Consider the following 24,389-nt stretch of genomic DNA (forward strand, 5'->3'; position numbering starts at 1 on the left):
GATGGCAGGACTCACCCTTTATTCTGCCTGCAAATGCTCCTCCCTTTCCAGGGCCATTTGGGTGCATGAGAAAGTGGGTGGTGTGGCTTTGGGGGTCGCACATCCTTACAGGCACCAAGGCTGAGGCATGGGTTTCATGAGCAATCTTTGAAACTGAAGAGCTGAATTCTGCTAAAATGGGCAAATGGTTGTTCCTCTTAGCACAAGTGCGAGTTGAAGCCCACCGCCTAAGCTTTCTTGCAAGGGCACCATTGTCTTTAGCCGTTTTATCGTAAACAGGAAAATACCAGACTAAGCATGTCTTGTTCAGCTCTAAATCACAGACTCATAGCCACATATATGCATATAAAACCATAGAAAAAGTTCTGAAAGATACAGATAACAGTGGTTGTTTCTGGAGAGGGGACTGGAGTTGAGGGTGCTTTGTCAGTAATGTCTGATATTGTTACAAAAATAATGCGTTCACATATTATTTATTATTTGTGTGATTAAAACTTTTTTTAAGTTTTTTAAGCACAGACTCAGAGCTGAAAGACCATGTAGTCCACTTCCCCCATTTCACAGATGAGAACATGGAGACCACAGAAGCGAAGGGACTTGTCCAGAGTCTCTCATAATGCAGCACAGAGACTCTGGCTCCTATTTTTGCTGCCCCAAACTTGCTTGGGGCTCAGTTTCTACAGCCTTTTTCCCTTTTCCACTTAGAGCACATCACTTGACAAGCCAGACTGTCATCCTCTGCAGCCCCAGAGACAACCCTTCATTCTGGTTCCTGACCCCACTGGGTTGTCCAGCTGTCAAACAGGGAGAGCTCCAACAGCAGTACTTAAGAAAGCCAGTAGTGGTCTAAAATGACCAGGAAGGGGAGACAGTGGAGACTAATAAAGCGGCAGCCATGCCTCTTGCCTGTGCTGGGGGACGCAGGACCCTCGTGTTGCTGGCTGTCTTGATGGGAACTCCGCACTCTGCAGGGGGGTCTCCGCATTGGGCCAGGCCACGCCCTCACCTGAGGGTGAACTTCTGCACTGGGTGGGACTGGGGCAGGGATCTGGGTTCTAGGTCTCAGGACCCAGGGCTCCTTCCCCAGAAACTTATTCAAGAGCAGAGTTGGAAGACAGGTGTGGGAACAAGAGCTATGAGAAAGCAGTTCAATTCCACAGAATAACCTCAAGGCTTCTAAGAGTCAGGCCCCAGGCTGGGAGCCAGGAGTAAAGTATGTGCCCTACCCCCAACCCCACCTTAGAGGCTGAAAACAAAGCAACAGGAGTAAGCTGCGCAGGTGGAACCTTGGGCATGAGAAATGTCTGGACTCTTTTATTTAGCAACTATAATCAGGACTTTCCAACCTGATATAATGTATTAAGTCATTACATTACAAGCCGCTGTAATTTTCACAGGAATTTATTGAGTGCTAATGTAATTCTTCCATCTAAGCAGAAAGATCGCATTGACTTCCGCAAGCAACTTTTACTTGATTGGATTGTCATCTGTTACATCTTTTCACAGGACTGAGTCCTTCTTTTTTAATTCAATTGTAATCTACTTGTTCCTCTGGACTGCTGCATTTTATCATTTTATTAATCAACCTACTTGCTCTCAAACTTTGGATGTGCGAGGAAGGTTCCAAAGAAGCCAGGGACAGAGGGCAGCCCCCTCTGCTGGTCGGGTCGGGCATAGCATGGGCATGGGGAAAATAATTGGTCTTCCCAGTTGCTCCACACCTCTGCCCCTCAGGGGTCATTTGAGAAAGGGAGAAAGACCTTTTACAGGCACTACCTCAATCTCCAGTCCTCCCTAGGCCGAAAAATGGTGTCTAGAGAGGATCTTCTAGAGAATGAAGTGGACCCCAAGAATTAAACTGCAGGCTTTGGCAGCTCTGCAGTTTCTCTGCATTTCTGCGTGGAGTGGCTCTTCCCGTGTGCCTGGCCAACCCAAGCCTGGGATGGGCTCCAGCTGCTGGAACCACCCCCCATACACACACACACACACACACACACACACACACACACACCCCTCAGCCCCTGTCCTCTACACTGTAGGCTGTTTAGCAACATCCCTGGCCTCTACCCACCAGATGCCAGAAGCATCCCTCAGAAATGACAATCAAAAATGCCTCCAGACATTTCCAAACGTCCCCAGGGGAGCAAATCCATGGGTCTAAATGTTAGCTTCCACCACTACCATCACTCACAAGACAAGTATTGTGAAGGGCCAGCCCACACCCACCCAGTTCCCAAGTCTTTCAAATGTATTCAGCAAATATTTATTGAGTACCTACTACACGCCAGTCACTGTTCTAGGAACTGGGGAGATGTTCATGAACAAAAGGAAGATCCTTTGCTCTCATGGAGCTCACATTGACTCCAGGGGAGGAGGGACAAACAGACAATAACTAGTAAATGTAAGTTCCTCAGGACACCCAGAAGAGACAGGGTTAGGGTGAATAGAAGTAGGGTGAAGGGCCGTCAGGTGTGCTGGAGTTCAGAGGCAGGTTGCAATCGTAAATAGAGTGGTCAAGGGAAGCCTACCGAAAAAAAGACAGCTGAGCAGAGTCCTGAACGAGCTGAGGGACTGAACCAGGAAAGTAAGTGGGGACTCCAGCAGAGCAGAGGCCGAGTCCCCAGGCGGGCCGTGCCTGGTGTGCTCGAGGAACAGCCAGGATGAGTGGATGGAGCAGGAGGGAGAGTGGGTGAGAGATGAGGGAGGGGTGATGGGGACCGGGTCAGGACCTCAGAAGAACATTTTGAAGCCATAGGAAGGTTTTGAGCAGAATAGTGACCTGAAGTGATCTGCATATTAGCTCCTCTGGCTACAATGTGGAGAACAGACCACTTGGGCCCAAGGGAGGAGTCGGGTGCAATGAATCTAATGGCTATTGCATTAATCCAGGCAGGATGATGGTGGCTTGGATAAAGACAGTAACAGTGAAGGTGGTGAAAAGCGGCTGAATTCTGGGTGTATTTAGAATATAAAATCCAAGTATTGTGCCCGAGGCACTGGAAGGAGGGAGCTGCCTTCAAGAGAGCCGGGGCCTGCTGCGGAAGTAGCAGGTTTACTGAGCTGCACTGATCTGGTAGACAGCCACGTGGAGGCTGCTTGTGGACAAGGAAGACAGGCCGCTGGAGTTCGGGAGAGAGGTCTGGAAAGGAGATGCAAATACGAGAGAGATCAGCATAAACTGAGACAGGTTGAGACTGTCTAGGGAGTGGTATAGATGGAGAGCACCACGGGCTGAACCCTGCAGACCCCCAACATTTAGAAATGGAGGAAAGAGGAACCAACAAAGGAGGCGGGGAGGGGGGAGCCAGGGATGTAGGGGGAGACTCCAGAAATCAGGTCAAGAAAGCGAATCGTGGAAAAGTGATCAGCTCCTCCAAATGCAGCTGTGGACCCAGCAAGATGCAGACTGAGAAGCGAATCAACTGTTCCCCTCCCCCCACCCCATTCAAAGGAGACACCTGAGCCTCCGGGACAGCGGGAAATGCGCTGACTCTGGGCTCTACTTAGACAAAAACCATCCTGCAGCCCAACTGCTCCCTCCAGCAATCTCCAGCCATCGGCAAGTTCCGTTCAAGGGAAGAGGGCACCCCCAAGGGGTGGGGGCCCCACTGCTGCCAGACAGAGGAGAGGAGGAAAGGGAGCAGGGTCGGAGGGGATGGACCTTCTTAGCACCACTGGTTCGCACTGGGCAGCTCCCCAATTTTTTTTTTTATTTATTTAGACTTTTTGGCTGCATCGGGTCTTAGTTGCGGCATGTGGGATCTTTAGTGGCGACGTGTGGGCTTCTCTCTAGTTGTGGTATGCGGGCTTAGTTGCCCTGTGCCATGTGGGATCTTAGTTCCCCGACCAGGGCTCGAACCCGCCTCCCCTGCATTGGAAGGAGGATTCTTAACCACTGGACCACCGGGGCAGTCCCGCAGCTCTCCAATTAATAGAGGAGGGCAGATCCAGACAGATGGCCCAGCAAATCTCCAGTCAGGAAGTGAGACTGGACACTGTCTTCTGTGCTGTGCTCTGCCTAGCTGGCAGCACACATTTCCATGCCCTGTCCCTGGCTCTGCCCTCAGAGCATGCCCCTTGCGTCTCAGGCCCTCCCCAGGCAGCGGTTAACAGGGTTTCCTTCCAGCAGACTCCATGCCACTCGGCCCCCGCCCCAGCCCTGGATGGCACTGCACATACACAGGAGAAATGTCAGCTGTCCACAACAGCAATTCAGACCCTTCCATCCGCACTAAATCTACTCTAAAAAATATCAAATTACTTCCATCATTAAATCCAAAATGCCATAAAACAAATTGCATCTCAGCTATTTATCTGGAAATTTCTCTAGTACTCATTCCCGGCACCCCTGAGTGCTTTAGCATAAGGAGTGGCTCAAGATGAATTGCCATGCCCACTGGCTGGTTACACAGCAACATTCGGTGAAAATTTGATGTTTTGTTGGCCTTTTTTCTATGAAGCGAAAGAAAAGTCATTTTCCTCCAAGGTCAGGCCAATGCATGGAGAGTTCGTCTCAGCTGCTGTGACCGACAAGCAGGGTGGCTGTTCTTGAAACGCTGCCCTCTTTATTCAGAGATTCCAGGCTTCTGGGTCACAGGAATTTCCAGCCTGTCCCCAGAGACTCCCAGTTGCCTGGGCCCACACCAGGTGGAATAAAATCCGAGGTTGGCCTCCTGCTGTTTTCTTCTCTTTACAAGATACTTCAAACTGCAACTTCTCAAAATACCTCAGTGGCTCCTTACTGCTTAGAGAATGAAGTCCAGCTCCTTCTCTGTTTGTATTCAAGGCCCCTGTCCAGGATCTGACTGTCCAGTTAGGTTCCCTCTATCCACTCCCATTTACACTCCCGCCAGCCCTGTCTTACCGCATGGGGCCTTTATCACCCCCTCTTCAGAATCCAAAGGATCCTAACAGGTCCTCCTGGACCACCTCTCTGTCCTCAGATGGACTTTCCTGAGCCACAGAGACTCCTTATACTTTTCCCCCCAAATACCCACTCACCTCCTTCCCTCTGGGCTCATGCTGATCTCCTCCCCTGTAATGTCCTAACTTTCTCCCATTCTCAGTGTTTAAAAATCTCCCCATCCTTCAAGGCCCAAGTGAATGCCACCTCCCCCAGGCAGTCCTCCCTACTCACCAGTCCAGCGACAAAGCCTAACTCTCCCTCCTCAATTTCCCATGCATTTTCTTCTAAGCTGTCCCTGTGGTCCTTCTCCAATAGTGCCCAGCGTGACAGTTATCTGTGTGTAGTTTTTGTCTCCTCAATTCAACGGCAAGCTATTTGAGAGATTGTCAGACCCTATCCTTAAACATGGAAGGTCTGTGTGCTGGGAGGTAGAGAACCCTGGGCACAAACCTGAGGTGCTTTTTGTTTCTCCAGACAAACCAACTAATCCAGAAAGTCTGCATTGGAGAGAACAACGTGATAGAAGAAGAAATCCACGTGAACAAAAGTGTGCACGAGTGGGCAGGAGGGGGCGGAGGAGGGGGCGGAGCCACCTACGTATTTAAGGTGAGGTCTGGGTGCCAGCTTCCCCAGAGCAGTGCCTTCTCTGTGTCCTGGTGTTGGATCCTCAGGACAGACCTGGGAACAAAGCACCTCAGGTGCTCTTAGCCCCATTTAAAGTTGAGGAAACCAAGGCCCAGAGGGAATATAAGGTTCCCTGTCTGTCCAGGAAAGGACAGGCCTTTCTCATGTTGATGTGCCAGCTGGATTTCACCACACAGACCTTTGCCATCCTGCTTCAGAGTCCCAGAGGGTCCCACTGTGCCCTCCTCTGTCCTAAGGTGGACTTTTCTGCTGTCATCGAAAATAGGCAAAGGTTTCCTGCTGGGTCTTCCTGCAGGGACGGTGATGCTGAGGGCTTAATCTTGAAGTTGTGGGGATCAGAGCAGAGACCCCTGAGCGTGCAGAGGAAGGAGAGAGGAAGGAGAGGAGAGAGACCTGCTTCTGCACACCAGCTGCCAGACCCCTGAGGCTAGAGAGGAACTTCAGGAAAGGGGCTGTATAAACAGCCTCCTGGTATTCAGATACATTTGTATCTCCTAGTGCTTTTGCTTCACGTACTGAACCTGGACTAATACACGAGCCGGGGTTTGGAGGGGATGGAAGAGCTGACGGGTTGTTGTAACATGAGATCAGGGCCCTCAGACCACTGAGATATCACCCACTGCCCAGCAAACATTCGGCCACATTTAAACATTTAAATTGCTCAGGGGTCTCCAGAGTGGGAGCCCCACTCGGTTTCTCAATCTCTGAATGTCTCCCCTGGGCAGATGAAGGATGGAGTGCCAGTGCCCCTGATCATAGCGGCCGGCGGTGGCGGCAGGGCCTACGGAGCCAAGACAGACACGTTCCACCCAGAGAGACTGGAGAATAACTCCTCAGTTCTAGGGCTGAATGGCAATTCCGGAGCCGCAGGTAAATCGCTGCAAGCCCACCCTCTCCCAGAACATTCTCCCGGGACCATGTGAGCTTCAGCTCGGCCGGGCGCCATCACACACCTGTGGGCATCTTAGTCGCTGGCCCTTGAGATGCTGGGAGCTCTGGATATTGGTACCGGGATCAAGAGAGGAAGGTCAGGCCACACACTGGGGACCCAGAGGCCCCCTTGCCAACACGGGGTTTGGACTTGCAGAAGGTCACTGAGAAAATGAGGCAGGCGGCAGCAGTCTGACCGCCAACCCAACCGTCCCCGGGTTTTACCAAATGCAACTGGATGTGAGCAGGTGGAAGAAATCTGGGCAGAGTCAGGCCCCGCCAGGCCCCTGTGGTTTGTTCATACTTCCGGGCCCCGGGCTGCCAGCGCACACATCTCCTTGCTGGAAAATTTCTTTCTGGAATCTCCATGGTTGGGCTCTCTGTCTCCTTAATGAGAGCCAGCAACACAGAAATAGGGGGCAGACACCAAAGGGGATGTGAATTCTCTGATTCCTCCGAAGTCAGCCATTCATCTTTGTATTTTCTTTTCTCCACAATCAGATCGAGGGAGGATTTTTGAAGGCGTTTAAGATTTGAGATTAATTAAAATAAATACTCAGACTTTCTCTTCAATTGAGAGAGAGCTAGAGATAGAAGAAAGAGGAGAAGCGGTCACAGCGAGGAATTACCACAGTGATATTTACAGTGCCCCTTACATCCGTCCAGCATGTCATAAATTACAGAGCACTTCCACATCTATTATACATGTGCTTTTCAAAACAGTCCTGTAGGGTTTTCCAAACATATCATTTCATTTTACAGAAGGGTCAACAAGCTCATTGAAAGTCGGTGGATTTTTTTTCTCAAGATGGCCAAACTGTTCCGTACTTAATCCGTTTTTTAAAACACTGTTGTTGCTGTTTTTATTTTTACGCCCATTGTTTTCTTTCCCACACGTTTGCTTGAAGGCTGCAAGATAGAGTGGGGGTCGGAAACCAACTTAACTGGGGACTGTACAGGACTCAAGGGTAGGGTTCTCCGGGCAGGGGAAGGAGGGCAGACCTGGTATCAGGCCCATCTCATCCTAACTTATTCACTAAGCTCACGGCCCCAAATAGCCAGCAGAGCCCACTTCCAGCTAACGGCGCTGAGGGGCCTTCCCTCCACCACGTGACATCAACCACCTTGACTGGCCCCATACCCACCCTCTGGCTGGCAAAGGGAGGCCAAACACTTGGAGTCCTGTAGCTTCCGAAGCTGACAGGTCCTCACGACTTGTCCAGGACCTCATTTCAGCTCTGCTTGTCTCTGTTCCAGACCCAAGCTTCTTCCTGACCTCGACCTCATTTCCTGAAACCTGTCTCCCTCTTTCTAGCACCATAATCATCCCTGTCTGCAGCTTTCCCGACCTAGACGTCCCTCTGCTGCCCTCTCCGGGTGCAGAAAAACCTTGGCCACAAGTTCTCCCAGAGGACCCTTCCGGGCAGGTTAACCGTTATGGTTCCAGCAGACACACGCACAGCTGTTTCTCCCGGTTCCCACCTCCCATCATCTGCTGGAGCAGAAAGGGCTTTGGGGTCTTCTGGAGTACACTGCCTCTTGAAATGTCACACAAAACAATATGGGGAGACAAGACGGGCGTCCTGGAATTTCCAGGGCCTCGGGAGAGATGTATTGTGGTCTGCCTGTGGCCTTAAGATACAGTTACATTCAACCTAGCTCTGTAAAGAACATTTCGTTTGCAAGAGTTCAGAGCAGGCCCAGGCGTTGGGAAGCACAGCTCCAGCTGCTGCCACTGTAGCCAGAGTATCACCGCCTCCACCCCCAGCTCTCTTTGCTCTTGACCTTGGAGCAGCTCCTTAGAAGCAGGCAGGCAAGACACTGCCTGAGCTTCAGAGAGTGAGGCCTTCTGCCTGTGTGTGTCCTGCCTCACAAACACCCAACCATCCCTCCACTTGGCGGTTTGTGAAACATTTCATACACTCCCTGTCTTCTTTGATCCTAACATCCACCCCATGAGGCGTCTCATTATCTCCAAGTGACAGGTGAGGAAACCAAGTCTCAGAACCGGGGAAGTTCTTGCCTAGTAGACAATTAAAGCACTTTGGGTTATTTGGTGCCTTAATCCAGGATTCCTGCTAGGAATTTCACTGCCGTGACCTCGGCAGGGTTTTGACAGTTGGTCCTGGTTCTTTGAGATGGGAAGCAGTTGATGAAACGAAGGCCGGGCGCTTCAGGAGTTGGTAGGCATAGAGGGAAGGCAGAGGCACAAGTTAGTAGTCATGCTGCCTGTCCCCTCCACTTCCCCCGTCCCTCACCGAGCACACTCCCGGGCTTTTGAGCCAGAGGCCTGACAAGAAGCTGGGGCACGAGGCGCTCCCATCGGGACGAGCACGACTGTGGCCAGAGCAGGTCTCCCTCGGGCAAAGGGTACGCTCGGCCGTGGACTCTGAAGGCCCCAGGCCCCACTGAGGACAGGCCCCCTGGGCACTGGACAGGGGCAAGCACCCCTCGGAGACACCGAGTCCTGCCTCCTTCTCCAGGCCCAGCAGCCGCCCAAGCTCAGCCGGCACCCTCACCTAGGCGTTTCTCCATCTCTTCCTGCAGGTGGTGGAGGTGGCTGGAATGATAACACTTCCTTGCTCTGGTCTGGAAAGTCTTTGCTGGAAGGTGCCACCGGAGGACATTCCTGCCCCCAGGCCATGAAGAAGTGGGGGTGGGAGACCAGAGGGGGTTTCGGAGGGGGTGGAGGGGGGTGCTCCTCAGGTGGAGGAGGCGGAGGATACATAGGTAAAGATGATTCGTGTTCAAGGTGTCACTGCCCTCCCCTCTTAGTCCTAGGCACCTCACCCCACTGTCCTCTCCCCGGCCCCTGCCTGCACGCCCCTGGCCCACCCCCAGTGTGGATTGTGATGTGACCGTGCACGCCTTCCTCCCAGCCCCACCAGACGAGCCAGAGGCAGGGTGCTGGCTTTCGAGACAGCATCCTGCCTCGAGGTTTCGATAGGACAACATCAAGATCCCATATGATTCTTGATCTCCCCCAAAGCCGATGTTAAAGGGGCTTTGGCTTCCCAGCCTCTTCTCTGAGCCTCCCCCAAGGACGCACTGGCATGAGAGCCTTGGAGGCCAGACTCCTCTACCCCGTGCCTCCCTTCGGATGGCCTGGCCCGAGTCCTTGCCAAGCCAGCTCCCTGAGGACCTGGTGTGCGGCTTCCGGCCTCGTGGACTCCCCACACTTCCTTTACTGCCCCAGCCCACCAGCTTCCAGAAGGGCGCCGTTCCCCCTGCTGGTGGGTGCGTGTCCTGAGGGCAGCTGCGGGCAGCCCCGGCCCAGCCCTTCAGCAGGCAGCTGGCCCCGGGCCCCAGCTCTCCTCTGGGCTTCAGAGCAGAGCAGAAGAGCCTTCTGAAGCTGAGGGGCCTCCCCACAGACTAGGACACCATGCATGCACGCGCTGTGGTGTGCTGTCCGTGTTTTGCTTTACGCTGTGTGTGAGATGCTCGTGTTGACCAGATGCTCTTCTTTTCCAAGCCGAGGGCGGGTGGGAGGAGCCCAAGGGGAGGAGCCCAAAGATAACCCAACCCCCACTGAAAGGAGGGACAGGAGCCTAAAGGCACAGGGGCCCATCCCCCCTGCCCCAACCCTGACTGGATGGGACAGGAGAGCCACTCCTCGGTGCTACTGCCCGGCCAGTCCTGGAAGAGGGGCCGAGGGGCCAACCCAGCCTGGGGAGACTAGAACTCTTCCGACTCTTGCTAACATGGACTGCTTCCTGGGGGGGGCCCAGCAGAGTGGTGGAGACCCCCCAGCGGGAGCTGGCCCGAACCTGGAGGAGAAAGTGGCCCACACACCAGGCTTCTACTGAGCCGAGCCCCAACTGCAGCCCCTGTGCCCTGAGCCTCCCTTCCCTCCCCACCGCCCCACCCTCGAGGACCCTCCCTGACCCCGCTGCTTGCCCTGCTGATGCGCACGTGCGTCCAGACTTGGGCACCCAGCTCTCTGCGTTAAACTCTGCTCTGGTTTGCCACAGGTGGCAGTGCGGCCGCAAACAATGACCCCGAGATGGACGGGGAGGATGGAGTTTCCTTCATCAACCCACTGGGCATCCTGTACACCCCGGCTTTAAAAGGTACCCCCTCTGCCAGGTGGCAGAGCCAACTTCCTTAAGCCAGTTCTCCCTCCAGCTAAAACTCCAGGGCTACTGATGTGAGTCCAGGACACAAAGGTGTGATCGTGGGTCCCTTGCAGGCAAGTCTTCTTAGTGGTCATCTCACCAAGTTTTCTGGAAATCAGGATGCGTGATCTGATTTGGACACAGAAGGAGAAGACTGGCCAGCCCTAGAAAATGCAACAGTAGTAGGCCCGGTACCTGTAGCAGCCAGCCTAAGTGACCCTCGTGTGGACCCTCCCACTTGCCTGCCTGTCCTCTGAGTTCCCCTCACCAGATGCACTGTGGACTTTCCTGCACAGACAGCGCTCCCTGTGGCGATGGGACGTAGGAGCAGGGACCAGAGAACCCACCCTGACCAGCTGGAGATAGAGCGCAGAGCCTGGGGGTGGGGTGCAGGGCGGCCTCCGCCCGAGGCTGACCCTCCCTCCTTCTCACCAGTGATGGAGGGCCACGGGGAAGTGAATATTAAGCATTACCTGAACTGCAGCCACTGTGAGGTAGATGAGTGCCACATGGACCCCGAGAGCCACAAGGTCATCTGCTTCTGCGACCACGGGACAGTGCTGGCCGAGGACGGTGTCTCCTGCATAGGTAAGGGGGTGGGGGAGGGAGCCCAGAGCTTGAGCCACAGCTGGTTTCTTTGGTTCTGGGACACCTCAGATGCAGTTTTGTAAACTTCCTGACACCCCTGTCTGCCCGCAACACCAGTGCTCTGACGATGGGTAGAGGGACCTGTGTGCGAAAGGTGGGTCACGGCTCGGGAAGGAGTCGCAAGTCACCTAGTCCCACCCCTAATCCCGGATGTGACCCCCACATCCCCACCAGGGGACCAGCCCATCTCCACTGACCACCCCAGCGCCAGGGACCTCAGTACTCCTAAGGCACAGAGTCCCATCGGGGAGTTACAGACCCAGACCCGTTCCTTCCGGCTTCCACTCCTCGGCTCCCTGCTCACGGTGGCCCTTCAGGCGCGGCATCTGAACACAGCGCTGCCGTCCTCCTCCTCAAGTCTTCTCCAGATTAAATAACCCGTTCATTTCCATCCATTCATATGGGACACAGGTTTATGCCTCCTCCCCATCCTGGTGTTCCAGTTGTCAACGTCCCTTTTGAAATGCAGTGTCCGGGCCCAGGCACGGTGCCTCGGTGTGGTCGATGCCAGCGTGCACCTGGGCCCTCCCTCCCATGTGCCGGGCCCAGTGCGCTCGCGGAGAGAGAATCAATTCAGCCTCCAGAGTCTAACTGACCAGGACACTCTGTCACTGGGTCGTACTGAGTTTGTCGTCATCTCAGGTGCCTGAATCTCTTCTACAGCCACTGTTGGCTCACCTTTCATCCTCATCCTGTCATGCGCATTTGATGTTTTGGATCAATGTCCAGATTTTGATATTTATCCCTTTTACATATTCCCTCCCCACAAAAGCTACTGTTGAAAGTTGTAAAACCAGGACAAACCTGCTTCATGCCCTGATCTTCTGAAAAGGATGGTGGTCCAGGTGTCCAAGGCTGGGGAGGGTCTTTCTGACTTGGGGCCAGCTCAGAGGAGAATCCACGTGGTCATCGGTGACTCGTGGGGACCTGTCTTCCAGTGTCACCCACCCCGGAGCCCCACCTGCCACTCTCGCTGATCCTCTCCGTCGTGACCTCTGCCCTCGTGGCCGCCCTCATCCTGGCTTTCTCCGGCATCATGATCGGTGAGTGTCCCAGAGCCCCAGCACTTCCAAAGCGGGGCAGGGAAGGCAGATCTGGCAGAACAGAATAGCATCTCAGGCTGTGCCATGGGTGCTGAGGTTTCACTCTGGGTGGGTAGTAATGAGGGCAGCCCAAGCCAAGCCAAAACAGAAGGCCCCCTCACTCCACCCCCCTGCACATCCCTGGTTCCTAGGAGCCCCCGATTCTGAACCTCAGCCCTGTGCATAGCCTCCTGGTTGCTCAAGGAGGGGCCACTCTTCAGAGGAGAGCACCGTGGCTAAAGGTCAGCCCCACCCCAGACCTCACTTTCAGCTCTCATCAGACCTGGGCTTCAGCGGGCTCTTCTAGTCTGGCTCGCTTCCTGTGTCACGCCTCCAGCCCGCCCTTTCCCACTCCATGCAGAGAATGCAGAGCTGGTTTCTGAGTGTTCCCCATTAGGCCAGTGAGCCAAGGGGTGCTGACCTGCAGGTCGCAGAGGGCTCTGCATGGTCCAGCCAGGCTCTTCCTGCTGGAAATGCCCGGGACAGGTGGGCAGGGACCTGAGGGGAAGCAGAAGGAAAGGCTCAGCTCCGGGCAGCACTTTCAGGCCAGCCCCTCGAGGGCAAGGGAATTTGGGGGTGGACAGGGCGGTGGCAGCTAATGTGATTCCCGTGATGCCGTCCTGCAGAGAGCAGGATGACAAGAGCTAACTGGTTGCACACTTACCGCACGATGGGTGACTGACACATTTTAGTTCACCGAACCCTCAGAGAGCCCTATGATCACGGTTGGCATATTTCACAGAGGAGGAACTGAGCGCACAGGAGTCGACTCACTTGCCCTGGCCCCGCCCTGTGAATCACCTCCCATGGAGTCTGCCTCATATTTAGAATGTTCTCACACGTAGTAGTAACAGTGCCAGTGGTCACTTGTACTGGGAGAGCTGTTTAGAACTTTCCAAAACCATTTCTTTCCTCCTTTTTTCTTTCTTTCTTCCTTTCTTCCTTCCTTCCTTTCTTTCTTTTTTCTTCCTTCCTTCCTTCCTTTCTTTTCTTTCTTTCTTTCTTTTCCTTTCTCTTTCTTTCTTTCTTTCTTTCTTCTTCTTTCTTTCTTTCTTTCTCCTTCCTTCCTTCCTTTCTTTCTTCTTTCTTTTCTTTCTCCTTCCTTCCTTCCTTCCTTCCTTCCTTCCTTTCCTTTCCTTTCCTTCCTTTTTTTTTCATGGCACTGCACGGCTTGTGGGATCTTCGTTCCCTGAGCAGGGATTGAACCCACACCCCGGGAGTGAGAGCACCATGTCCTAACCACTGGACCACCAGGGAATTCCCTCCAAAACCATTTTATGTTGGTGAATTCATTTCATTATCACAAACCTAGGGGATGGGGAGTGGGACTTTAGGAGACAGGGCAGGAGTTATTGTCCCTGCTTACAGAGAAGGAGACTGAGATCCAAAGAGGTCACGTGTCACTTGTCAGTGTCACAGCTTGTCAGTAACAAAGGCAGAATTAGAACTCAGGTCCTCAGGCACCAGCTTAGACCCAGTTTAGAGACCTTTCACTCTGTGACAGTCTCCAGCTATGTGGCTTGGCGGTTCTTCAACTGTAGGAGACACAGGTGACCAAGAGCACCAGCTGTACTCTCAAATCCATTGCCATGCTTGCCCGACCCAGTGCCTGGGCAGAGCAGAGCTGCTAAGGCAGGCCCCCTCCTGGAGACATGGGACTCCTCTGACAGCCGACTTCGGATCCAGAACCTAGCAAGAGCCTTGCTGGAACTTCTTTAGATTGAATGGCCATCTAGGGTCTTTGCTCAACCTTCCCTCACCCTGTCCTTCACATGGGGTCAGACTTTCAACACAGTATGGTGGCTTCCCAGCCTTCCTGGGTTCCCTCCCAATTATCTCTCACAGGCATTTCCCCTAATAAAATCCTTGCATGTTTAATCCTGTCTTGGGTCTGCTTCTCAGAGGACCCAAACTAATGTGCCTCTGCCCCTGCATGATACAATAAATCTTTTCCATTTATATGATTTTAAGCTTTACATTTACTTTCATCTTTCAATTAAAGGTACACTTTCACGTCTGTAATCATTTTGTTGGTATGACTAAGTGTGATGGAAAGATTTAGATCCCTGTGGAGGAGCTGGAGATCCAGGAAGGCTTCCTGGAGGAGGTGGCCTGGCTGCCTGGCCTGGGCCACCTTGCGCTGACCTCCGTGTGTCTGCAGTGTACCGCCGGAAGCACCAGGAACTGCAAGCCATGCAGATGGAGCTGCAGAGCCCCGAGTACAAGCTGAGCAAGCTCCGCACCTCCACCATCATGACCGACTACAACCCCAACTACTGTTTTGCCGGCAAGACCTCCTCCATCAGTGACCTGAAGGAGGTGCCCAGGAAAAACATCACCCTCATCCGGTGAGTGCCCATCACTGTCCTGGGGGGCAGCGGGGCGTGTGGGGGAGGCAGGGAAGGGAGAGCTCCAGGGGGCCAGATGTCATCCCTGCACCACGAAATCCTCCGGCAGCAAGAAGCCAGTAGAGCCACCCCTCGGGGCACACCCAGTCCCCCCAGGGGAAGAAGGTTCAGTGTTCAGGGCCATTGGGGGGGTGTTTGCTTGTTCAACACCCCATATACACATGGGGTTGGTACAATGAGAGGGGGATTAGATGGGAGGAAAGGGGCTCCCCTCAAAATCCACCCAAGTGCCCCTCCCCAAGTCTTGCTCCCCTGCCCACTCCCAGCTCCCAGAGCACCCTCTGCACGTGTCTGTCACTCACCAACCACACTCCAGGGGGTGTCCGCCAGCTGTCTATGCCCCACACCCCCGGCCCCAGGGAGCACAAGCCTCCCTGGCAGGCTTAGTCTTAGGTCCCTGGCAAATATTAGAGGCTCAGTAAGTGTTCACAGAAGGAATGTCCAGCCAATGTCCTGAATCCTGACTTGGAAACTTTCTTGCCAGGTAAAGCAATGGAGGCCCAGGACCGACGAGCAAAGCCAGACTGAGGGCGTTACCCTTGAGGGTGTGCGTGACCCCCTGGCTCCCGTGTGCATCCACTAAATGTGCCCGTGTCTCATCTCGCCTTCTCTTTGCACAGGGGTCTGGGCCACGGTGCGTTTGGGGAGGTGTATGAAGGTCAGGTGTCTGGAATGCCCAACGACCCGAGCCCCCTGCAAGTGGCTGTAAAGGTAAGAGGCGGCTCCCTTGTGGGCCTGACCTTGGCCAGGGGTCTCTGTAAGCGTGGCTCTCTGCTGACAGCCTCTGACCTCTGCGGCTCACAGCCTCCTTCTCCTTCCCACCCTCCCTTCTGTGCCCAGACGCTGCCTGAGGTGTGTTCCGAACAGGACGAACTGGATTTCCTCATGGAAGCCCTGATCATCAGGTACCGACACAGGGAGACACCCCACAGCACTTCCTCAAGCCTGTAAGGGACACGAGATGTTTCTAACAGGCACGTCTCTGAGGGAAACAGGGTTGTCCTGCAGCGTACCCCTCCCTCTCCGACAGGAGACTCCGTAAATTCTTAGCACGTCTTACCAGAGTGGAACCAGCCCCCAGATGGTTGTCTTAGAAAAAGAATCCAATCGGTATCACTCCGCCTTCAACCAGCATCCCTGTGTCATCCACTGGTGCCTTTCCCCCTTTTCTTAGGAAACAGAGCGTGCTGGTTGTTGACAGTAGAAGATACAATCCTCCTCCAGGTATCTCTTCCACCGGGTGCTTCGCCAACCCCAGCTCTCAGCTCTCGTGTAAAGGAAATGGGCCCCCAAGTGATGGAAGGCGCCCACCCTGGTCCACCCAGCTGGCCTGACCCTTCAACTGGTGGATCTGGGGCCCCCCACTGGGAGTCTCGGCGTCCGGGGCTCTGACAGCAGATGTCGGACCTTGAGATCTGGCCAGGCTCATGGCCTCCTGGTGCACTGGGGAACCTCAAACATCCTGAAGGCTGGGGTGGCCCGAGGTCTCCCCTTGACAGAAGTGGCAGAGGGAACGAGTCCAGAGCAGTGTGTGTGGTGCGCTGGGTCCATAGGAGGATAGCAGCAGGCTCAGCTTCTGCTTTAAAAATGACGTATTTTCTGATTGAGCATGTAATATGTGATTATTGAATAAAACCTGGAAAGTAGAAGAGTAGATGGAAGGAGACCCAAATCACTCCACCTCCCTACTTGGCAGTAACTAAGCAGCATTATATTTGGGTGTACCATCACCCAGTGTGTCACCTCTGCGCGCGGGCACCCACGTGGAGTTCCCTGGCCCCGCTGCTTCACGTGTCCCGGTAGGATCACGTTAACAAGAAAACCCAAACCTCAGAGCCCCCATGAGGAGTCCACAGTGGGAGCCCGTGGCCCTCTTCCTTGTTCTCTTCCACACACGGTCACCGGGCAGGTCTCACGCAGTCCCTCGGGGAAGCAGTTCCTCCAGCTTCCGCCTGAGGCCTTCCTCTGAAAACCCAAACCCCAAACGTGAATCCTGGCCAGCAGTCCGCGCCCCAGCCTCGAAGGCCTCCCCTCCCCCCGCCCCACCTTCTCACCCAAGTCCCTCCTCCACCCCACTGCCTCCAAGCAAGTTCTTTCAAGCAGACTGTACTCCTGCCAGCCCTGCCCTCTGGTTCTTCCAGCTGCTCAGCAACCAGATTATCCTCTGCTTAGGCCCAGCCTGGGACGCCTGCTTCCCACATTTACAGAAAGCATTTACAAAATGTGGCTTCTGAAAGCATAACTCTGTACCCAGCTTTGCCCACTTAAGATTTTCCCAGACTCAGCTCAGTTAAATTCGATTACTCCCCTCTGCTCTGCAGCAAGTTCAACCACCAGAACATCGTGCGCTGTATCGGGGTGAGTCTGCAAGCCCTGCCCCGATTTATCCTGCTGGAGCTCATGGCGGGAGGAGACCTCAAGTCCTTCCTCCGAGAGACGCGCCCTCGCCCGGTGAGTGAGAACCAGCCTTTCCCAGTAGCTGTGCCGGGGGACGGAGCGGGGGGCAGAAGGAGCCAGGGTGGGCAGCCTGGGAAGCAACATACTCAGTGGGACCGAGGGAGTCGGCCCACGGGCTCGGATCTGGGGGAAAGGCGGGAGAGAGGGGACAGAGGGTGGCTGATGGCCGAGCCCAGCCCCAGGGAGCTTGTGCAAGGCTTGTGCAACATCTTCTCCAGGCTGTATCTATTTTTATGGCCTGCTGATTGTGGAAAACCAAACTAGGTACAAGCACAGTGGGGGGACTTTCATGCTGGCTGTGTCACTCACTCAACCAACTGACTTGGGGCGGGTCACTCTGCATCCACCCGTTCTGAGCCCCACTGTCCTCATCTCTCAAATGCGGACATCCTGACCTTGTAGTTTTACTATCAAAGTCGAGTGCTGGGGTATTTAGGAAGGTGCTGCATACATGTTATGGTTAAAGGGCTAGAGCTTGGGGGAGTGAAGAAACCTAAGTGGACCCACCCACGCCCAGCCCTGCTTGGCCATTGGACCACCTGCTTAGGGCAGCCAACCCCCTCTAACCTCAGCATCTGCAACGTGAACTCCTCGGGCTAGGCTACAACATCTCAGACAGAGATCATTTATATAACACAGCACACTGGGCGATCCCGGAGTCCAGCTGTCCACTCCAGTCACTGCCGGGGTCTTCAAGAGGCCTGGACCCTGGAAACTGGAGCAGAGCCGACCCCTGAGTTAGGACCTGACTTCCTTTAGTTGCCACTGGACTCTGAGGGCCACGGGGAAGACTTGTACCCTCCCCACCCCCAGGAAAGCAGAGAAGACTGACAACCGCTGTGCCACAGCAAGCCCAGAACGGAACACTCCTCACGAGGACCCCAGGTGGTGGCGCAAACCTCGGAAGGTCACGCCTACTCCAGCCCACGCCTTCACTCAGGCTCAGTTTAGAGACCGCATCCTTAGGAGCCTCCACACTGTTCCCGCAAGCCTCTCTCGGCATCTAAGAGGAATCCGATCTAACTCCTTGAGATAAGTGTGTACGCACCTGAGCACACGTGGCAGGAGGAAGGGGGCTGGGGGAGGCGGAGCGAGAACTAACCCCGCCTCGTGATAATCCTCATCTGCATTATCAGCCTCCTCCCCAGAGTTTCACGTTTCTCACAACCACCCTATGAAGTAGATGGTACAGATCTCACCCCGTTCTGGAGACGGGAAAACAGTGGCTCGGAGTGGTCATGTGACTTGCCGAGGCGCGCAGGAAGCGGAAGAGCTGGGATAGAGCTCAGGCCTGCTGGCTCCTGATTCCATGCTCTCTCCAGCCTGCTGTGCTGTTTATCCTGATGGTCCCCTTTGAGAAGCCCCGAGTGCCAAGGTGAGGGTGGGTTGTTCACAGCAACTGCCGCCAGCTATGCAGGCATCCCTGCCAGGTCTGGGCACCAGCCTTGGCTTTCCCACCAGCACCCAGCAAGGCCGAGCAGTGCTGGGAAGCAGTGCCTCTGGCAGACGTCAAACAGGGAACACATGGTATCACACTTTGGGCAGAGGCATAGCTCTGGCTTTCCCACTGGAGATTCCTGGGGCTTGAGGACAAGAAAGTGTTGTGACCTCCTTGTAAAGGGAATCTGGGAACCCTTCACTTGGCAAGTCCGAGGACTTGCAGGCAAAGGTATCTCTCTCCCTTGATGATGAAAGAGGATTTGAATGTTGTCTCAAAGAACGAAGCACCAGCAAGGAAAGGCGGATCACTGATATGTCCCACCACCTCCAGCCCCAGTGCCACCCCAAGGAGGCTCAGAGCAGGAGACTGCTGCCAAGTTCCGACCTCTAGCTGCAGGCACCGCCCGAGGGATGCCCACAGCCAGGAGAAGGTCGACTCTGCTTGGGAGAGCCGCTTCTACGGGTCAGGATCCCCGCCACCAAATCTGCCCGTTAACCCTTGACCCTGCTCTTCTTCTGTGTGGCTCTCCCTGCCAACCATGCCCCCAGGTCCTGGTAGCACCCCGGTCTTCCTCCTTACCCCTTTACACACCCACTCATCTCAGGTGAGCTGGTCGTTCCTGAGGTACTGCCCACGATGGGTGATTTAAAATGTCAGACCACAGCCCTCCAGAGTGACCCCGTGCAAATGTGTTTGTAGCAGCAACTTCTGGCCATGGGTGGAAGGGGTGGGGAGGTGGGGAGGAGGTTGCTGGGTGTCCTGCATGGATTCTCAGAACCACAAAATCCAGCTTAGTGGAGTGGGGGTCAGGTTGACTGTGAGAAAGGAGCGCAATTTAGAAGTGGACCAAGGGGGGCTAATATCAGCAAATCCTACACATGATGAAGAAGGGAGGGACTGGCTGATGGACATCAGGGCTGGAGAGATACACACCCTGAGGAGCGGGTGGGCAGAGTTGCGCCTCCAGGCTGTGGAACTCACTGGATTCGAAGGCCTGACGTCCACCTGATTCATTTGTTTGAAGTGCTTGAGTCTGTCCGGGCGTACCTGATGATGACCTGCTGTGTGCAGGCACCCGGCTGGGCACTCAGAATCAGGCGAGCACTCTATGCTCACTTCCTGCCATCCCTGGGGCTCAGTGGCTCCATGGACCATCAGGATAGAAGGACATGAGGTAATGATGGATATACAGACTCAGAGGACAGAATGGGCGCCTGGGCCAACCATGTCTGTCATGGAAATGAAATTCATGGGTACAGAGGAAAACATCGTTCGGTCCCAGGACCCCACCTCCTCAAGAAGGAAGGACCCTTTTAATATCAAAACAATTTTGCAGATGCTCTCTTTATTGAACAAAATTTTATTGAGGGTTTAATATATGCCAGATGTAGGCTAGTAGCTGTCTTTTAATATCAGGTGATTCAATCAATAATAGCAAAGGCCATTAAGGAGTCAGTAATCTCTTTATTCAAGGTGGCGGTCATTGACCGCTATAGTGTCTATAGCTGCTTGGAACATGGTAATCCTGTAGGTAATGGCTCTAGAGAAGAGGCTCAGTACAAGACGGCTTCTTGGATGTCAGAGGTCAACAGCGCAGAGGTGAGAACCTCTGATTGCAACTAATGCTTAGGTTTTCATCTTTGGCTTCAACTTTGCCAAATACCAATGCTGCCTCCAAAATGCGTGGAGGGGTATTTTCTCGGCCATGTCAGGAGCCAGGAATGTGAGGGCCCAGCACCATTCACATCTCATCACTTTTCAAGATGGATTTTTGCCACTTTTAATATTTTGTGTCCCCTGTCTGCATTCTTTGCTTCTTCCTTTCATCTTTCCCTCTTACCCTCATAGGTGTCAATTTTAAAATATATCCCTAGTCTGTTTTTCACTTGGTGAAACAGTTCCTCCCCCATGTCCTGTGACCCTTCATCTCTAAATGCGGAAACTACTTAAGGAAGGAACAGATATCAATATTATTCTGTCTTTTATTAGTATATACATTATCCTTTGGAAATAGCCCCTCAGAAACTACGAGCAAAGAAATTATGCCACTTCAGTGGGCCTCTTTTCTCCCATGTAAAAGTAGGATATTGGTCAAAACAGTGTCCCTGAAGGGAACTCCGGTACCCTGAGGTGCTACACACTCACACACATGCTCTAAAGAATTCCTTGGTCAAGCAAATTTCAGAGCCACGCAGACTCCCCTCTTATTGATTCTCAGTACACATTAGCGTATAGCCAAGACTCTAATAATTCCTGTGATAAAGACACCTATTTAACCCAGGAATTCCCATGCCTGTTTGATTGAATTCCATCCCACAGCCTGCTTTGGGAAATACTGGACAAAATCCTCTCTGAGTACTGGGCGGGATACACGCATAACCATGACTGCCCCGAGTTGCCAAAGGAAGTGCCGCATTCAGTGGCAAATAGGGGGAAAAACCCTGGTTCCAAGTCCTTCTTTGCCCAGGATGGATATAAATGGCACTGAGCACACTGGCTACGCTCTGCACTGCTAGTTTTAAGTATCGGTTTTGCCACAGCATCCACACCTCCCCCACTGCACACACACACACACACACACACACACACACACACACACACCCATGGGTTACCGACTATCTGCTTCTGTGCAGACTGATTAGCGGCGCAGTTAATTTGCTCTGAGCAGCCAAAGACAGGGAGCCCAGATAAACCCGGCCCGTGGGTTAATGCCTGGGAAGATTTAGTCCCTGCAGCACACCAGACTCATGGAGCATTTGAGACATCAGTGGTCCTTGCATCCTGAGTGATGGGGGCTAAGACACAAAGAGACCCGGGGGGAGCTAGGACTGGGTCCTCTTTGGCAGGAACAGAAAGCAGTTTGAAAGAAAGAGAGAGAAAAGATTGTTCTAATACTATAGCAAGATGGATGCATATTCCCCTTGGAAATATATTACTTTCCTTTTCCCCAGGAAAAGGGGACTGTCTCTCACAGTGCCCAGTACTTCTCAGCCTGACAAGGTCCCGGGAGAAGCCCAGCACAAGAGCCATTTCCCAAGACCCCACAGCACCCTCCAGGAGCAGCCCCCTCCATAACTGCAGAGCCCTCTGTGAAGCACTCACTCTGTGCCTCTGACTACATAGGTGCTTCTAACAATCCAGTGAGGCCAAGAGTGTCATGCTCATTTCACAGACCAGGACACGGTGGCTTGGACAGAGGCAAAGCGGTCAGCCCCAGGCCACACAGCCAATAAGGGACGAGCAGGATGAAGCCCAGCTCAGCTCAGCTGAGCACCGAAATGTGCCCTTACGGCATCTGTGTGCTGCATCTGTATTCACTTGGGTACCGTGCGCCGTGCCCATGGGTACTCCGGCCCTTCTCGGACACGCTCTCCCGAGAAGCTCAGTTTTAACTCCTAGAATTCTACTTCCCCCAACCCAGACCCTTAAAGCCCAGCTCAGGGCAGTTTCGGCTCCACCCTGTTGACTGTGTGACCTGAGGCTCTCTGAGCCCTCAGCCCTCTCATCTTTAATACAGAGGTAACCTCTCTTCCCTACCGACCACACGGGATGTTGCATCAAAGGAGATCATGTCCTGGGACTTGCTCTGTTACATGTAAGGCCCTGCCCAATGGTCCATGGGCAGAGACTATTCCCCTCCCTGAGTCATCTCCCCCAGAACTGAAGCATGCCCTAGACAAACTCCTCTCTGCCTCCTTCAGACCCCTGCTATCGCTCCAAGGAGTCCCGGGGAGGCCCCGATCTGTGGCCGGCATCTGGGTAAACCCTAGTTCGGCTGTAATCAACCAACGAACCCCCTTGTTCACTGAACCACGGCAGCGAGCTAAGGGTCGTGCTGGAGACCACGGAAGTGGACGCTGAAGGCCCTGCCTCAGGTGCCTCTAAGTTTCCTTGGGGACGTGGTAAAATAGGCACAGAAGAGCACAGTGAATGTGACGCTGCATGACGACGTGTTGCTGCAGACTTGGGGGTTTAGGAATTTAAAAGACACCAAGGAGGGCGTAGCCCTCAGAAAAGACTTCCCAGGGCTCCACCAGGCTGTGGGGAGGCAAAGACGGGGTGCATCTCAGGGGCAGCGGGGGTGAGGGGGCGGCAGCAACTTTTGCACAAAAGAGAATTCATGCAGAAAAGCCAGAGATGGCTCTTCAGCTGCCCAGCATTTTCTGGAAGCTTTCCTTTTTCAATCCACTTCAGGTCTAGGTCTTCAGGAAGAAAATTAATTTTTTTTAAATATTTTTAAGCATTTAACTAGAGCATTTCTAAAACAACATTAGCCCCCTTGATTTCCTCACAGGCCTGTTTGTACGTTTGGGGGATTCAAATGTTTATGAAGACTGAGGTGGAAGAATGAATGGGCAGAAAAAATGCAAAGGGGCAGGATGTCTGCCACTACCGGTTCCTGTGGTTTAGGGTTCCGTCCCCACTCATCTGGGAGCTGTGACCCTGTAAATGTTGCGCCCACCTGCAGAAATGGAGTCTTTGGTCTGGGCTGAGCCCAGGCATCTGCATTTTTTTTAAAGCCACCAGGTGATTTTGAATGTGCAGCCAGGGCCGAGACCCTGGGGGTGGCGCACCTGTTTGGCCTCCTAGCAAGCATGGGAAGCGAGTGTTTCAGATCTTCTCTCCCCCAAGAGCTTCTCATCAGCCAGTCATTTCTGTCTGCCACAGAATCAGCCCTCCTCCCTGGCCATGCTGGACCTCCTGCACGTGGCTCGGGACATCGCCTGTGGCTGCCAGTATCTAGAGGAAAATCACTTCATCCACCGGTGAGTCTAAGTGACCTTGCTCTACCCTCGCCTTCTGTATGCTTCCCTACATGTCTCAGGGGCCCAGATCACGCCTTCAGAGCAGAACAATAGGTCTCTCTCCAAAGCTGTTTGGATGGTTCAGCTTTGTTTGTCTTTAAGATGGTTATTACTCTACCAGGGCTTCATTTGGCCCATATGTAAAGTGGGATCATAAAACATCCATACCAGCGCTGGAGACCCAGATGAGCTATACCTGACCCCCTGCAGGGACTCCTGCCTGTGTCAAGTCCTAGATCATGTGAACGTTTCCATGCCTAGAAAACTGGGCTCCTTAAGGGAAGTTTAAGGAGTTTATATTTTCACATATCTGACTATGGGTAACTCGAAGGCAAGGACCCTGTTTTATTCATCTTCATATCCCTGGCACATAGTGGGGCACAATAAATGTTTATTGGATAAATTATTTTTTTTCTAAAATACTCTGAAATGAAGAATAATGATTATTTTCTCCACCTCTGTACTTCATTTCTTCTACTCTCTATGATCCTTGTGTTTAAATGGTGTTTGCATTGGTACATCAAGTCCATGTGTAATGCTATAGACATGAGAGATGACACGTATTCCTTTCCATGTGACCATCGATGGCTTTCTCAGCAGACAGCTTGATTCTGAAACCTGGAAAGTCAAGTAGGTCGTTAGGCTCTTTGCAAAGCTCTTCCTAACCATTTGCTTCTAATTTAGTAAATAACAACCTGGTGAACTAATAAACACTCATTAACCCATCAAAGAGTATAAGACATGTTCCTAATAATTAGAATATGTAATACAACATAGAAAATGAGAGAATCTGTATGAGTTTAGAAATAGAAAAGCATGTAGGTAGATAGCAAGCTATGCTTCCTTCCCTAATAAAAATGGGGAAGTTGAAGATCAAGAAATACACTGGCCTAGCTTCCCAAAACCATTCCTGAAGCAAGGCGAGAAGCTCACATCGGCTCATCCTTTGACT

General features: G+C 53.2%; 1 protein-coding gene across 1 annotated transcript in view; it reads left to right on the forward strand.

The window, feature by feature from the left end:
• Positions 1 to 24,389, forward strand: part of ALK (ALK receptor tyrosine kinase) — a 739,286-nt gene that overhangs the window by 699,277 nt on the left and 15,620 nt on the right. The window contains exons 15-25 of the mRNA XM_059942612.1: positions 5,381 to 5,512; positions 6,277 to 6,421; positions 9,029 to 9,211; positions 10,453 to 10,551; positions 11,032 to 11,184; positions 12,183 to 12,287; positions 14,488 to 14,674; positions 15,355 to 15,445; positions 15,575 to 15,639; positions 17,056 to 17,185; positions 23,301 to 23,398. Of these exons, the coding sequence (XP_059798595.1) occupies positions 5,381 to 5,512; positions 6,277 to 6,421; positions 9,029 to 9,211; positions 10,453 to 10,551; positions 11,032 to 11,184; positions 12,183 to 12,287; positions 14,488 to 14,674; positions 15,355 to 15,445; positions 15,575 to 15,639; positions 17,056 to 17,185; positions 23,301 to 23,398 (1,388 nt within the window). The remainder of the gene's footprint in view (positions 1 to 5,380; positions 5,513 to 6,276; positions 6,422 to 9,028; positions 9,212 to 10,452; positions 10,552 to 11,031; positions 11,185 to 12,182; positions 12,288 to 14,487; positions 14,675 to 15,354; positions 15,446 to 15,574; positions 15,640 to 17,055; positions 17,186 to 23,300; positions 23,399 to 24,389) is intronic.

The sequence above is a fragment of the Balaenoptera ricei genome, chromosome 13 (assembly GCF_028023285.1).
Source record: "Balaenoptera ricei isolate mBalRic1 chromosome 13, mBalRic1.hap2, whole genome shotgun sequence".
Taxonomy (NCBI): Eukaryota; Metazoa; Chordata; class Mammalia; order Artiodactyla; family Balaenopteridae; genus Balaenoptera; species Balaenoptera ricei.